The sequence below is a fragment of the Desmodus rotundus genome, chromosome 10 (assembly GCF_022682495.2).
Source record: "Desmodus rotundus isolate HL8 chromosome 10, HLdesRot8A.1, whole genome shotgun sequence".
Classification (NCBI taxonomy): Eukaryota; Metazoa; Chordata; class Mammalia; order Chiroptera; family Phyllostomidae; genus Desmodus; species Desmodus rotundus.
This window is the reverse complement of record NC_071396.1, coordinates 96,452,958-96,466,644: the sequence shown is the minus strand read 5'-3', so window position 1 is coordinate 96,466,644 and position 13,687 is coordinate 96,452,958. Positions and strand designations below refer to the sequence as shown.

The 13,687-nt window shown below is 52.8% G+C and overlaps 1 protein-coding gene across 1 annotated transcript in view; it reads left to right on the top strand.

Moving 5' to 3' along the window:
- MYO5B (myosin VB) overlaps positions 1-13,687 on the top strand; it is a 268,136-nt gene that overhangs the window by 200,166 nt on the left and 54,283 nt on the right. The window contains exons 17-20 of the mRNA XM_053912673.1: positions 944-1,030; positions 7,679-7,790; positions 10,075-10,286; positions 12,165-12,321. Coding sequence (XP_053768648.1) covers positions 944-1,030; positions 7,679-7,790; positions 10,075-10,286; positions 12,165-12,321 — 568 coding nt within the window. The remainder of the gene's footprint in view (positions 1-943; positions 1,031-7,678; positions 7,791-10,074; positions 10,287-12,164; positions 12,322-13,687) is intronic.

The following is a 13,687-nucleotide window of genomic DNA, read 5'->3' as shown; positions in this document are numbered from 1 at the left end:
GAAAATTATAAATCGTGGTTAATTCTAGTTCAACTTAATTCTCCATGAAGACTCCCTGATTACCCCAGCCGGCCCCAGCATCCTTCCTCTGCTTTCTTGTAGTGATTTAACCACATTTATTGCGTGCTCCCCTGTGGGGTGTGCCTTCTGGACCCCCTCCTCCTCTGCAAGTGTGGATACTCTTAGGATGCCTGACCATGTCTGGTTTTATTCTCTGTTTTCCTAAATATATGTGCTTGAATGAATACTGGGTTGTCAGTGCTGGGCTTAGCATTGCAGGGCATGCGAGTTGTTCAAGTTGTTTCTCTTATGTCCAGAGACTGGAAGATAAAGTCCTTCATCTGTGTGATTCTGAACTGAGCAGCTACCGTGGTAATAACTGACAATGTGGTGCCCTTATGTGGTGCCAGGCGCTGTTCTATCTGCTTTCTTGGGCCATTACACTTCATCTTTCCACTAACTCTGTAAAAGGAGTACTGTTATTATCCCCATTTTATAGATGAGGAAACCTAGGCCCAAGAGGGTCAGGTTACTTGCCCCAAATTACACTGAATCAGGTAAGGGGCCATGTCACAATTCAAGCCCAGAAATGCCTGAAGTCACTCTTTTAACTCCTGACCAACAAGCGTATATGTTTTGGCCACTGAATTAAGACTGGTGCCCATGGGGATGGGAATAATAAAGGAAGGCTTTGGAGAGGAGGCAAACATGAGTCTCGGAGGGTAGAGAGAATTCAAGCAGGCCAAGAAGAGGGGTATCCCAGCTGAGACCAAGAATGTGAGCAGAGCTGGGATACCCATTAGCATCTTTGCTTTTCATCTGCCCTTGTGCTTGTGGTGCCGGATGAGGGTAACTCGGGGTGGGAGGAGATGGCCTGCCTTCTCTCCTGTTCTGGTCCCTCTTTGCAGGGCAGCCCCTCATTGCTTCTCCGGTTGTCTTGCAGCTTTGACCCAAAGAGAGCGGTGCAGCAGCTCCGAGCATGTGGGGTGTTAGAGACCATCCGGATCAGTGCGGCCGGCTACCCGTCCAGGTACGTGCCCACCGGCCACGCCCCAGGTGCAGCCCGGGGGCCCTGTGGTGGGTTGTCAGCCTGAGGGAGATCCTCAAAGTGTCCCCAAACACGGGGGGCCCAACAGGACACTGACGGAAATAAGTATCTCAGTCTGGTCTGAAGAGGACAAGAGTCACCAGTGACGTCCCCTGGGCACCTTTTCCAATTTCAGATTGGCGTTGGCCTGGGTGATGAGCTAGCCAGAGCTGCAAAGAGGATTTCTCCTTTTCTCCACCCCCACCTTGTCCCTTTTGCCTTCCCCACCCTTTCCTTAATCGTGGTAAAAAAAACATAACATTTACTATCAACCATATTTAAGCTACAGTTCAGTGGCCTTAGTGCATTCACGTTGTCACACAACCATCACCACCCTCCGTTCACAGAACTCTCTTCCTCTTGCAAAACCGAACCTCCGTACCCACGGAAAGTCACTCCCCGTTCCTCCCCCCGCCAAGCCCTGACAACCGTCATGATGCTTTCCTCTGTGTGTGTGATTTGGATGGTTCCCACTGTTTCCCGTGAGTGGGAACACACAGTATTTGTCTTCTCTCAACTGGCTCATTTCACTCCGCATAATGTCCTCAAGGTTCGCCCACATTGTAGCGCGTGTCAGAATGTTCCTTTTTAAGGCTGAACAACAGTCCATTGTGGGTATACACCACACTTTATCTGTCAGCGGACTCCTATGCCTTTTAACATGGAATCAAGTCGACGGTGGAAAACACAATCTGCAGTAAAGCACGCTGTTGTGATCCACCTTGTACTATGGAAAGCCAGTCAGCCTCCAGCGTCTGTTGGAGTTCTGCCAAGACTGTGGACGTCCCCTGGACACATGCCTGGAATCGGGGTGGGGGTGGGTGCCCAGCAGCTAGAAATCGTACTGCCCGCCAGTGTCAGAGGCCAAACGTCTGCTGAGAACTGGAGCTGAGCAGAGCCGTGCCGCAGGCCAGAGCCTGTGGTGTTTCCTGTGTCCCAAGAAGCCTGTAAGTGTTAGGAGTGGAGAGAGTCAGAAACGGAGGGGGAGATGCGGTCCAGCCCCTTCCTCTGTGCCAGCCCCACCTGGCAGTTTCTCACTGCGCTGGCAGAAGCATGTCATAAGCAGTGGGTAATTACCCAGAAACAACCTCCCCATCGTGAAAGTGAGGCCTGGGCAGGAAGCTGCTGATGGACTTCGGAATTTGCATTTGACCTTTCTGGAAAGCCCAGCTCTGCCACTCGTTCGCATATCCAAGCAGCTTTTCAGACCTCAGCAGGTTCAGGCATTGTTCAGAGTGACCTGCCTCTAACCCGCGTTGAAGACTATTACTGTCTCTTCGACCACATCCCTCCCAGCTTGGGAAAAAAAAGCCAGGTGGTGTCCTGGGGCTCCATCTCATTTTTTGAACTTAGGGTCTGACCGCAAGTAGCTGACAGCTACTTGTCCCTAGATGAAGGCTCTGCCCCTTCCCTGGCTGCCCCGCAGTGTCTGGCATCAGCCTTTGATTGAGGGAATGGGGCTGAGGCCACGGGCACAGCCGTTCACTTGCGAGTTCGACGTGCTGCAGCCTGGCCAGTCAGCTCACCTGTCGTCGCCCGCTCCCTGCACAACACTCAGATCTGGTGTAGCTCTTCAACCTGGAGCGAGACAAGGACCTCGGGGAGCCGCTGCGCCCCTGCTTCCCAGGCTCTGCGCTGCAGGCACTGGGCCGCGCTGCTGCTCCTGGGCTCTTCTGCTTGTCGGTCTCCCAAAAAGGTTTCTTTAGTCCAGGGTTTCTCGGAATTCATCACAACCCACTAGAGGGCCAGGAAATCAATGTAATGGGTTGTGACCAACATCTTGTTTTTTTAATGACGTACCTTGGGGTGAAAATACAAGATGGCAATTTGTGGTAGAAAGGGCACCGTGACATGGCCTTACGTCTGAGTTAGAGATAGGTGTGGGCACGTCATGATTTAAATGTGCTTTCACAGCTAAGAACCCAGGGAAGGCAGGGAGCTGGTTGGAGGGTGAGTTCGGGCTAGCCCCGCCCTTCCTCTGCCCCACCAGGTGGCGGCTGCCAAGTGCCTTCCTGCCCGCGCCAGTGAGGTGTTAACATCGAAGCAGAGGCTGACGGGAGTGAGGCACAGGGCAGCGTCCTCTGGTCCGTCCCCCAGGGCTGGGCCCAGCCCTGAGGCCTGGTGTAAAACTTCTCCCTGCTCGATCCAGTTTGTAAAAAAACAACAAAAAAAACAAAACAAAAAACCAGTCCAGACTACAGGACTGTGGCCTGGGCTGCAGCTGAAGGTCGCAGGTGATTCCGCCCTAGGGCTGTGGGGTCAGGCCTGGACTGCAGTGTCAACTTCATACCTTCGGGCTGGGCGACCTCGGGCGAGCACATTACTGTCTCTGAGCCTGGCTTCTCTTACTGTGAAGCAGAATGATCATGTTTACTTCATAGGTGGCTGTGGTGAATGAGATGACGCATTTACAGTTCTCAGCACACTGGCGTGTGCTTGTGCATTTAATAAAGTGTTTATTATTCGTCACATATGAGCAAGAAGCCACATCCCTACAGGTGTAATTATGTGGGTAGAACATGTCTATACCAGAAACGTCCAGCTTTTCTGTGTGTGAAATCCTGGTGTGTCTTAAACTGGGAGGGTCCTCCTGTAAGAAACTGCAGGGTCGCAGGTGCTTCCAGCCACACCTACGCTGCACAGCGCAGAGGCCTGGGGGTGAACCGAGAAACCCAGCTGGTCTTGCTCAAAACTTACGTTTGGTGCTAATGGGGGCTTGTCCCATGGGAGGCATGGACGTTGGCACTGCATCAAGCCAGGGGAGAAGCAGCAAGGGGATTACGTGACCACTGCTGTTCAAAGGAAGGTGGCACCTTGGGGACCCGTGTCAGTATGTGAAGAATCCACCCGTTTTACCAGCACTTTCTGATGGAACGAGTTGTTCGTCAGCAGGGCAAGTGGCTGGCTGAGGGTGTGGAGCTCTGTGTTCGGAGGCCGTCAGGGAAAGGCTAGCTGTCCTGGGTGGCATGGTTGACGACAGACTGCGCTGCAGGCAGAGGCCACCTCTGAGTCATCGAGCTTGCTCACAGCCTCGCTGTGAAATCAGAGTGACAGTGTGTCCGCCACGCTCCTGATGGTTTTTCTGTTGTGGTACAGAATGATCCGTTTTGGGGGTGGGAGGGGAAGGGGGAGAGGGTTTTAGTTCTGTGGTCTCACATGAGCTTTATGGAGAATGAGAAGATTTTCTTGCCATCGTGGTGTCTGTCTGTCCTACTCCCTGTCTTGTCCTGCATCCAGCATTAGCCCTGTGCTGATGGCTGTGGAGGGTTAAGGATGTAAGTCACAGCCCTGCAGCCCAGGAGCTCACGGTGTGGGAGAACTGATACAAGCCCAAACCACTTAGAAAACATCATTCAATCAGGTGCCAGTTTGGGAGGAGCTGTGGCTTCGTGGAGGCGGCGAGATGGGAGCTGGGCCCTGAAGGGCGAGGAGGATGTGGATGGGTGGGGGGACAGTGGGAGGCTACTGACGGCCAGGAGGCAGCACGCTATCCAGCATGGAAGGAGCGATAATGTGCTTTTCCCATCCAGCTATTCGCGAAGAGTCCTCCTCTGCCAGCTCAGGCCCCAGTCCTGCTGTCCGGTCCTCCAGCCGCAGCATCCTGAGAGGCCAGGTGTGCTTTTTGCCTCATCAGACCACCTCTTCCTTGGCAGCAAAGAGGATGTATTGCCTCCAAGTCTTTGGACCCATGGAGATAATGGCCCCTCCGACTGTTCATTCCGTCTGGCTCCAGCCGCAGTTGCCAGCAAAGTTGCGATGCCCACAGACTTGCTGGCCTCATGTAGGGATGCTGATGGATGTCTTTTCCTGCCTCCCTAATTGTTTTCCAACTTCTCTAGCAGATAATTACAAGGGCATCTGTACCTTTTCTTTTTGTGATTGTGAAGGTACTGTGGGAAGTGGAGGGAAGGGAGGAGAGACTGTACTTCCGATAGCACAGAAAACGGAACTTAACCCTGGGGCCTCAGTGTTCCCGCTTGGACCCAGAACACTGTCTTGCATCTCCTCACCCTCACTTTCTCGGCAGAGTTTGGGAAAAGGTCAAAGCGAGCATTTCCTTCCCAAACTGCCATTTGAAATGTTAACTTTTGGAAAGAGGCACTATTGGGGCACTTCTGTTCCTTCTGAGACAGAGTTGAATCATCCCTATTATTTCATGTGCATCCTAGTCCCCTTCCACCCGCTCCTCCTGGCCAAGCCGCTGCACCTCAAGTCGCATCTGTTTTTGAACATGAGTGGCGAGGGGACAGCTGTGGGCAGCTACCACGCCTGTAAGGGCCTGACACTGCGCGTTGCCTGCCTTTCTGCACCTGCCCACCATGGGAACCACACTGTGTGGGGAGTGACCGCGTTGGTTTTTTGTTTTGCTTTGTTTTGTTTTTTATGCTGCCTAACTGCTTTGTCCGGGAAACTGGTGTGTATCTGCTGTATGTGGAGATAAAGCCAGTGAGGTTTTAGAGACAGTGTGTCCATCAAGGTGATAGCTATTGAAGGCAGTACATGTCGTGTGTGCTGACCTGGGAGTACAGAGCTAAGCGTTCTGTTGATCCGACTTTGAGAGAACTTCTTGGGACCAGAGGGGCTTGAACAGATTGGGGTCATCGCACAAAGACTCCATCTCCAGATGGCCGAGACCCCGTGCCGCAGAGGGATTTCACCGGCGTGAGCTGGTCACGTAACTACACAGTTTTGCGCAACTGTTCCCAAAGGAAACCTCAATGGCTTCTTCGACAGAGGGAATTATAACCTACACCATTTTTCTACATTTCTCCCACTTCAGTGGATAGAGGGCAAATATCACTTCACAGAGAGGAAAATGGTAAAGGAGAGAAAACTCGTAGCCTGTGTCCCGTAACAGTGGTGAAACGGGACACAGGGCTCTTGCCCAGGAGCCCAGGCAGAGGGCGGCCCTTCCCGCTGGGGTTTCAGGCCGAGCTCCTGCACTCAGCCTGCCCACGCGTGGGCCCAGAACTCGTAGCCTTGACCTAAACTGACATCTGCTTGGTGCCGCCCAAGCCCAGCAGGCCGGCCCTGGCCTGCTGCTCCCGCCGTCCCCCCACCCCAGCCGTCAGCACACCTGTCTATTTTTATCCTCCCTGGGAAATACGGCTCTCTGGAAGCCTGATTTAAAATGAGAATGAATCATTCAACTTGCAATGTGCAGCAGCAGCTAAGAAATATGTTCATCATCATGTACATAAAGTACAGTGATAAATGCCCTGTCTGGGAAGAGACACTGTCTGCCAGTCACCAGCTCCCATCCCTCTCCCCACCCCACCCCTGGCCGTGTGTCCTGTGCCTGTACAGTCACCTGTCTCCTCCCAGGGGCTCAGAGCCACTTTGTGCCCTGGAGGAACTGTGAGGCAAATACCACTTAAGCAAAAAGTGTTTGTGTGGGACTCTTGAATATGCATTATTTATATATTTTTTAAAAAGTGCCTTTTCCTAAATCTTCAGTTCTCCTTCACTTCATTTATCTCATCTTGTTCACATTAGAAAAACTCAACGGCACTTTCTGAAAGGAGTCCCACTCCTCCCCCAGCTTCCGTCCCCGGCCCCGTGCGGATAGGACTGGGGGCTGGGTAGAAGCTGAGAAATTGCCTTATTGACTTTCCTGTTGAATCATGATTAACACACAAGGCCCCTAGCCTTGTTATTAAAAATCCCACAGTCAAGGGATAATTTTAAACTTATTTTGGACTGCAGTAATTCTTTTTATTTATTTATTTGGGAGAGAGAGAGGGCAGGAGGGAGAGAGAGAAACATCAATTTGTTGTTCCACTTATTTATGTGTTGGTGCTTGTACGTGCCCTGACCGAGGACTGAACCCACAAACCTGGCATATCTGGACAATGCTCTAACACCTGAGCTACCTGGCCAGGGCTGGAGTGCAATAATTCTTTACCTCAGGATCTTATAGCCTTCAGTTCTGGCTCCTTTGCCTGAAAGCTGTGCTCACGTCCTTGGACTTGAACCTGGCACAGGGTTCTCACCTGGGCTGCACAGCAGTCACCTGCAAGGGATTAGGTGGGTTTGAATTACTCTAATGATCAGAGGGGAAAAGTCAAAATCAAAATCCACTTTGGGGAGAAAAATAATTCCTTCTAAATAAACTACACCAAAATGTGTGAACAGTGTTATCTCTAGGGGTTAGAATGTGGCCTCGTTTAATTTACTGATGTATACTTTCCTGCATTAAAAAAGTGTTTCATGAGCTGTATTGGTTTTATAAGAAGCACTTTTAGAAGAAGAGACCCAACCTTTGAAGACCCAGCTGCGTTCCAGGCAGGGCTCCCACCAGGCAGCAGCGTCCTGGAGCTGCACGTGCTGGGGCAGACAGACACCCGAGAGTGGGTCCGCCTCTGGTCAGCCCCCCAGAGGGGCCTTCCAGCCATGATTCTGGAATTCCCGTGAACACTGAAACCCTTGGGGTCCCCAAGGGAGGACAACGTGCCCCGGGACATTTTAGCTGCTCTGAGAGGGGCTCTATGCAAGGAATATTGATCCCCGTGGGACACTCTCAGGCCACCTGTGGCCCTCCTGTGACCCAGAGGCAGGACATGTCACCTGATACACCTGTTTTCCCTCCAGGTGGGCCTACCATGATTTCTTCAACCGGTACCGGGTGCTGATCAAGAAGAGAGAGCTCGCCAATGCAGACAAAAAGGCCATCTGCAGGTCTGTCCTGGAGAACCTCATCAAGGTGAGTGGGTTCCCCACCCCCGGGCTCCAGGAAAGGCTCACCTGGACGGCTGTGAGAACTGCAGAGGGTGAGGTGGTAGGGAGTTAACTGCTTTTGGGGTCTTTATCCTTCTTATTGCAACTGTGTCTGAGCTGCTAATCCCATTCTCATACATCAATGACTATAAAGGAAAAACCCCATCACCTGCCTAGAGCACATCCTAGCTTTTTTCCACACCTCAACACACAGAGAAAGGGAAATTATTTATCCAGCCTGCCGGGGTTTGTGGTGAAGCCTAAAAGCTACTGGCCCCGGATCTCTGGCTTCTGCAGAGCTCGGACTCCATCTGCCATCACCTGGCACCTGGGACGTGCCTGGGCTCTGTCCTGGAGCCTGGCACCAGCAGAGAGGAAAATAGCTGTGCTTCTCGTACCTTCCTCCTCGTGTAGCCGGCCTGCCTCAGGCCCACTGCCAGATGCCGTCTTACATCAGACAACGGGTTCCACTTCAGCGGAAACAACCTGAACTCTCCGGACACCTGAGACCAGAGAACTGTAATAGCTATTGGGAGGCCTTTTATGATAAACACTTCATTGTTTCCAGAGTGTTCGGTGACTGCAGCAGAGTATATTACTTAATGGTCTCACTAAAGAGTTAAATGTATCACAAATCTTCCCTTTAAGAAGGTAATAGAACTACATCAAAAAAGTAATTTTCTTTTGCTAGGAAAATCTATGCAGCTGGAGTAGTGCGTTGCCAGCAGGATTTAAGGTGCAGGGTTGTCTCGTACAAGTGGCGCAGTTACTCCCCGAGCCCTGTCTTAGCTGCTGGAGTCTGTAGCGGAGACAGTGCAGAGTCCCGTGCTAACCAGTCAGTGCAGAGCCTGAGGGTGACAGTCTCGTTAACTGAAGGTTGCGGTTGGTTATTTGGACTCTGGTTAATTGAGGGTTTCGCCATGGTGCATCTAACAGTGTTTGCATTTCGACATCTCATTTTTCATGGGTGAGAGAAATCTGTGTTCAAGGTCAACTGATTCTGATTGACATGGAGCATCAGGAGGCTCTCTCCTTGTACATATCAGGAGCTGCCTCTTAGTGTGTGGTGGTTTGTCCCCCCCCCAGACTAGGAAATGGAGCATGTGTACTATGGTTCCCAAAATGCAACAGCACCCTACCCCCCACCCGTCACCCCTTACCCCTGGCTCTGGCTCTGCTAAAACCTGAGCACCTAGGCTTGGCCCTCCACTGTGAGGGCTGAACCACCTTCCCATGCTTCCTGCCCCTTCCTCACTGAGGCAGCCGCCCCAGCAGGGCATTGTTTGTTTTCCGGGGACGTGGCCCATTGCTTATGGCTGTCTTGCCCGTGAGCAAAACCAGGTGGAAGTTTGCCTACAAAAGGCACTCAGTTGTTGTGGGTTAACTATCAAGTGTTCTAGCCCAGGCTTGTCCACAAGGGTCATCTTTCCTTGCCCACCTGGACCAGTGCAGGGAAGGGCAACTAATTTTAATGTAAATAATGTAATTAAGACAGTAATTATATGTTCCCCCAAAATCTCATACCGTAATTTGAAACCACATAAAACTTACATGGGGAGTTATTCGTGATCTGAAATTATTCAATCAACTGTGTGGCCATTTGAGGATAATCTTTTTAAGATGTTGACCAGATCAGGCCACTCCCTTGCTCAGAGTCCCCCGGTGGCACCCCTCCAATTTTTTGGCCTATGATGACTAGTTCCTTCCATTTTTACCTTCACTTCCCATCTCAGCCATCCCGGCTCTCCTGTTCCTCAAACACACACAGCTTGTTGCCACCACAGGACATTTGCATCTGCTCTGCTCTTCTTATAAACTCGCCTCTATACTTCCTCTGGGCTGCCTCCTTCAGTTCACTCAGGCCTTGGCTCAGTCTCACCTGCGCAGAGACAGCTTACTTGATTGTCCTGTGGAAACAGTCCCATCCCACCCTCCAGCCGCCATTTTTGTCCTTCCAGCTCTCACCTGAAAACAGATTGTGTCTTTGCTAAAACAAAACAAAACATACTTTGTCTTTGTTCTCACCATGTCAGCTGCTCGAGAAGCAGGCATCTCGTTCACGGCCGCATCCTGGGCACCGAGCCCAGGGCCGCTGCCATAGGTACAGATGGACTCAGTGACTGGCACAGGAACGCTGAGATGTACTGTGTATCTAAGGCACCGGGGCCTGTGAGCTCTGACAGGAATTCTGCATCGGAGGGATTGGGGGGTAGGACTGTCACCTCACTTCTCTCTGATGGTGAACCAGCTGTCCTCCCTGCCTTGTAAAGGACCCTGACAAGTTCCAGTTTGGCCGGACCAAGATCTTCTTCCGGGCAGGCCAGGTCGCCTACCTGGAGAAGCTTCGGGCTGACAAGTTCCGGGCAGCCACCATCATGATCCAGAAGACTGTGCGGGGCTGGCTGCAGAAGGTGAAATACCGCAGGCTGAAGGGGGCTGCCCTAACGCTGCAGAGGTACTGCCGAGGACACCTGGCCCGCAGGTGAGCCGAGCTGGGGCACGTCTGGGCAGCAGATTGGGAGTGGGGGGCCGGGCTCTCTTAGCTGCTTGGCTTCTCTCAGCCTCTGTACTCAGAGTGGTTCTTGTTGGGCCCTGTCTGCACCCTGACTTCTACCGAGCAGTTGGGCCTGTCTCTCTCATGCCCCTCTCACCTGAGGGAGTAGGTCCAGTTCCCAGGTGTCCTGGTCCCCACAGTCCTTTCCCATCACAGGAGTGCCACCCTCGGACTGGCTGGTTTTGCCACAAAACCACCACTTTCCTTTTACTTAACTAAACCCCAAAGTAAAATGATCTTTTATATGAAGTGATAAATTCAGCCTTTCTGCCGTCGTGAACTTGTCCCCAGCTTCGTGATTTGCACACCTGTCTCAAAACCCCTTGGGGGTTTAAAGCTGGGGCAGGAAGGGTCCCGGGAGGCCCTGTTTGAGTTGCTGCGGTGAGTCTGCACAGAGAGGGCGTGACCTGTCCCACTGCAAGCGGCCACCTAGGGGCCGAGTCGGGTGCCGGTCAGGCTGTCTGCCCAGCTTAACACCAAGCCGAAGAAACCGCTCGATTTTAGATGTTGCCCCACTGACTGAGGTCATTGGGTTGATGAAGCATGAAAGCGGTCTAGGCGTCCCCCCTGAGACAGGCTCGGAGGACACAGCCTCCTGTAAGACCTGGTCAGTAGGGATGTCCTTGGAGAAGTGACAGTAACTGCCGCAAGGTCTTGTGTTTGGAAGCCACCTCTGCCTGAGTGTGAAAAAATAAGCGAGCCCCAGAGTTACAAGGCCAGAGCAGGAACCCTTCATACCACGAACTTAGAAGCCTACTCCTGCCCACCTCCTGTGCTGGCCGTGAGCTGTTCACTCGAGCACATCCAGAGGTGACGAGCGCCTGTAATTACCTCTGAACCATAGAGAGGTGGCCTGTGGAACAAAAGCTGTAGAAATGAGAACCAACACTAAGTAATCATCAACAACCTGTGCCAACTAAGTCATCACTGACTGTCCTGGGCATGGGACTCTGCCTAAGGCCCAACGGTGAGGATATAAAGCAGAGTTGGCCTGTGCTCTCCCTGCGAGAGTGTGTGTTCTAGTGGATACGTGGGGCCCACCTATGGAGAGAACCTAGGGGGAGCTGGAAATCAGACTCATTCGGCAGACCCGTGGGGCTGGGGGGTTACTGCCTCCTCTGGGGCTGCACTAGACTAGTCCTTCTAGCTTTTAATATTCTGAGTCCGCAATTGAATACTTGCCATGAGTCTGTCACCAAACAGAGCCCTCAAGGAGGGTGAGACGCATCAGACCAATGTTCCGTCTTACTTGGCGGCTGTGATGGGGATGCGGAAATGGAACAGAGGAAAGCCCCTGTCCACACGCAGTCTGGCCCAGGCAGAAGGGCTGGCAGACAAGGGAGTGGGGAGATCCGGGCAGGCCTGGAAGGCGGTGTCCGTTCAGCGAACATTTCCTTAGTGCCTACTAGGCCAGGCCCTGTACTAGAGGTGGGGCGCACAAGGACAGTGGAGACATGGCCCCGGTATCTCCAAGCCCTGTGAGTCCAGGGGATGGACACAGTGTGAACACGGGGTGTGCCCAGGTTGCAGCGAGGGGCTTGCGGGTGGGGCAGTGGGCACGTGAAGGTCCCAGAGTTGGTCAGACTCCCACTGAGTTTTGTGGAAAGGCTTTCTGAATAACAAGGAAGAAGAAAATTCTGTCCTTCTGAGCCTGAGCTTCAAGGGCCCGGGCACTGCTACAGTCAGTCAGGGGAATGAGACTTGGCTTGACCCGGGGTGTCCAGACAGGGCCCAGCGGGGAGGGGCCTCGTTCAGGGCCAGCTCAGAGCCACTGTCAGCGCGGCCCACCCCTGTCTCCCTCCCCAGGCTGGCCGAGCATCTGCGGAGGACCCGGGCGGCCGTGGTGCTCCAGAAGCAGTACCGTATGCAGAGGGCCCACCGGGCCTACCGCAGGGTCCGAGGGGCTGCAGTCGTCATCCAGGCCTTCGTGCGGGGCATGTTCGTGCGGAGGACCTACCAGCAGGTGCGTAGCCACACCAGGGACTCTGGGACCGAAAGCCCAGACATTGATAGACGCAAATGCATCCTTACATCACGGGTGTTTGTTGAGGGCTTCTAAATTTTTTCTAAGTCATTACACAGCTCCACTCTCACTGGATCTTATCCGGAGTCCCGTGAGATGGGTTAGCCAGGGTTTTCTGGAGAAATTGAACCGATAGGAGATATGAACATTGTGTGTGTGTGTGTACAGAAATTCATTAGGAGGGGTGGGCTCAGTGATGATGGAGGCTGACCAGTCTCCCTCTCTTCAGCTGGAGGCCCAGGAAAGCCAGTGGAGGTGTTCAGCTTGAGCCTGAAGACCTCTGACCCGGGGGATGCTGTATGTAAGTCCCATCTGAGGGCAGGAGAAGATGAGATGAGATGTCCCAGCTCAACAGTGGAAAGGGGGTGAATTTCTCCTTCCTCCACCCTTTGTGCTATTCAGGCCATCCGTGGATTGGATGGCGCCCCCACACTGAGTCCACCGTGTCCGGTGCTCACCTCTCTGGAAACACCCTCACAGACACACCCAGAAAGAGCGCTTAACCTGAGCACCCCACGGCCAGTTGACCCATAAGATTAACCATCACAGCTAGGAAGGGTGCCTGCCTCTGTCCCCCTTCGACAGCTGAGATGCTCGGAAAAGCTGAGTCATCTCCCCAAGGACACTCAGCCCATGGCAGAGCCTGGTGGCCCATCTTGGGCCCACGCAGACTTCAAGAGCAGGGGTGATGTTAGCATCAGGTCCAGACCCTTTATTTAACAGATTAGCAACCTTAAGCCCAGCAAGGTCAGGGGTCAGGAGAGGGGCCCTGGCCTCCTTCCTGCCAGTCCATTACCCCGTGAAGCTGAGCTGCCCAGTTAGGTGGCCTCACGTCAGAGCACCTCCTTCCACCAAGTCCCCCCACACAGCTGACGCTCAAGGCCAAGGCCAAAGATGGGTTGAAAGGAAACGTCTAAAATGGTTTATTTTTCTAAAATGAGCGTCTAAGACTATACTTTCAGGGATCATTTCTATAGTTCGTTAAAATGAACGTCTCTCTCGTCTATGATCAGAGAAGGTGTGATTTTTCTCCCTAAATAATAAAACTAAGGCATCAACATGGACCGTGAAACAACAAATACGGCCAGTCAGGCACCAGGACGGAGCACACCCTGATGCGGTGGGTAGAGAAACTCAGACCAGGGGACAAAGGTTCTGTGACTGTTCCTGGGAGGTTGGTGACAGCTGTGTGATGTCACTGTGGAAGGGGCAGGTGGTACTTGGGAGGCACTAAGTTCAAACCAGCTCCTCTCAGAGCTGTGGGACCGGGCAGTCAGTCTCTCAGGACATGTACTTATTTATCCCT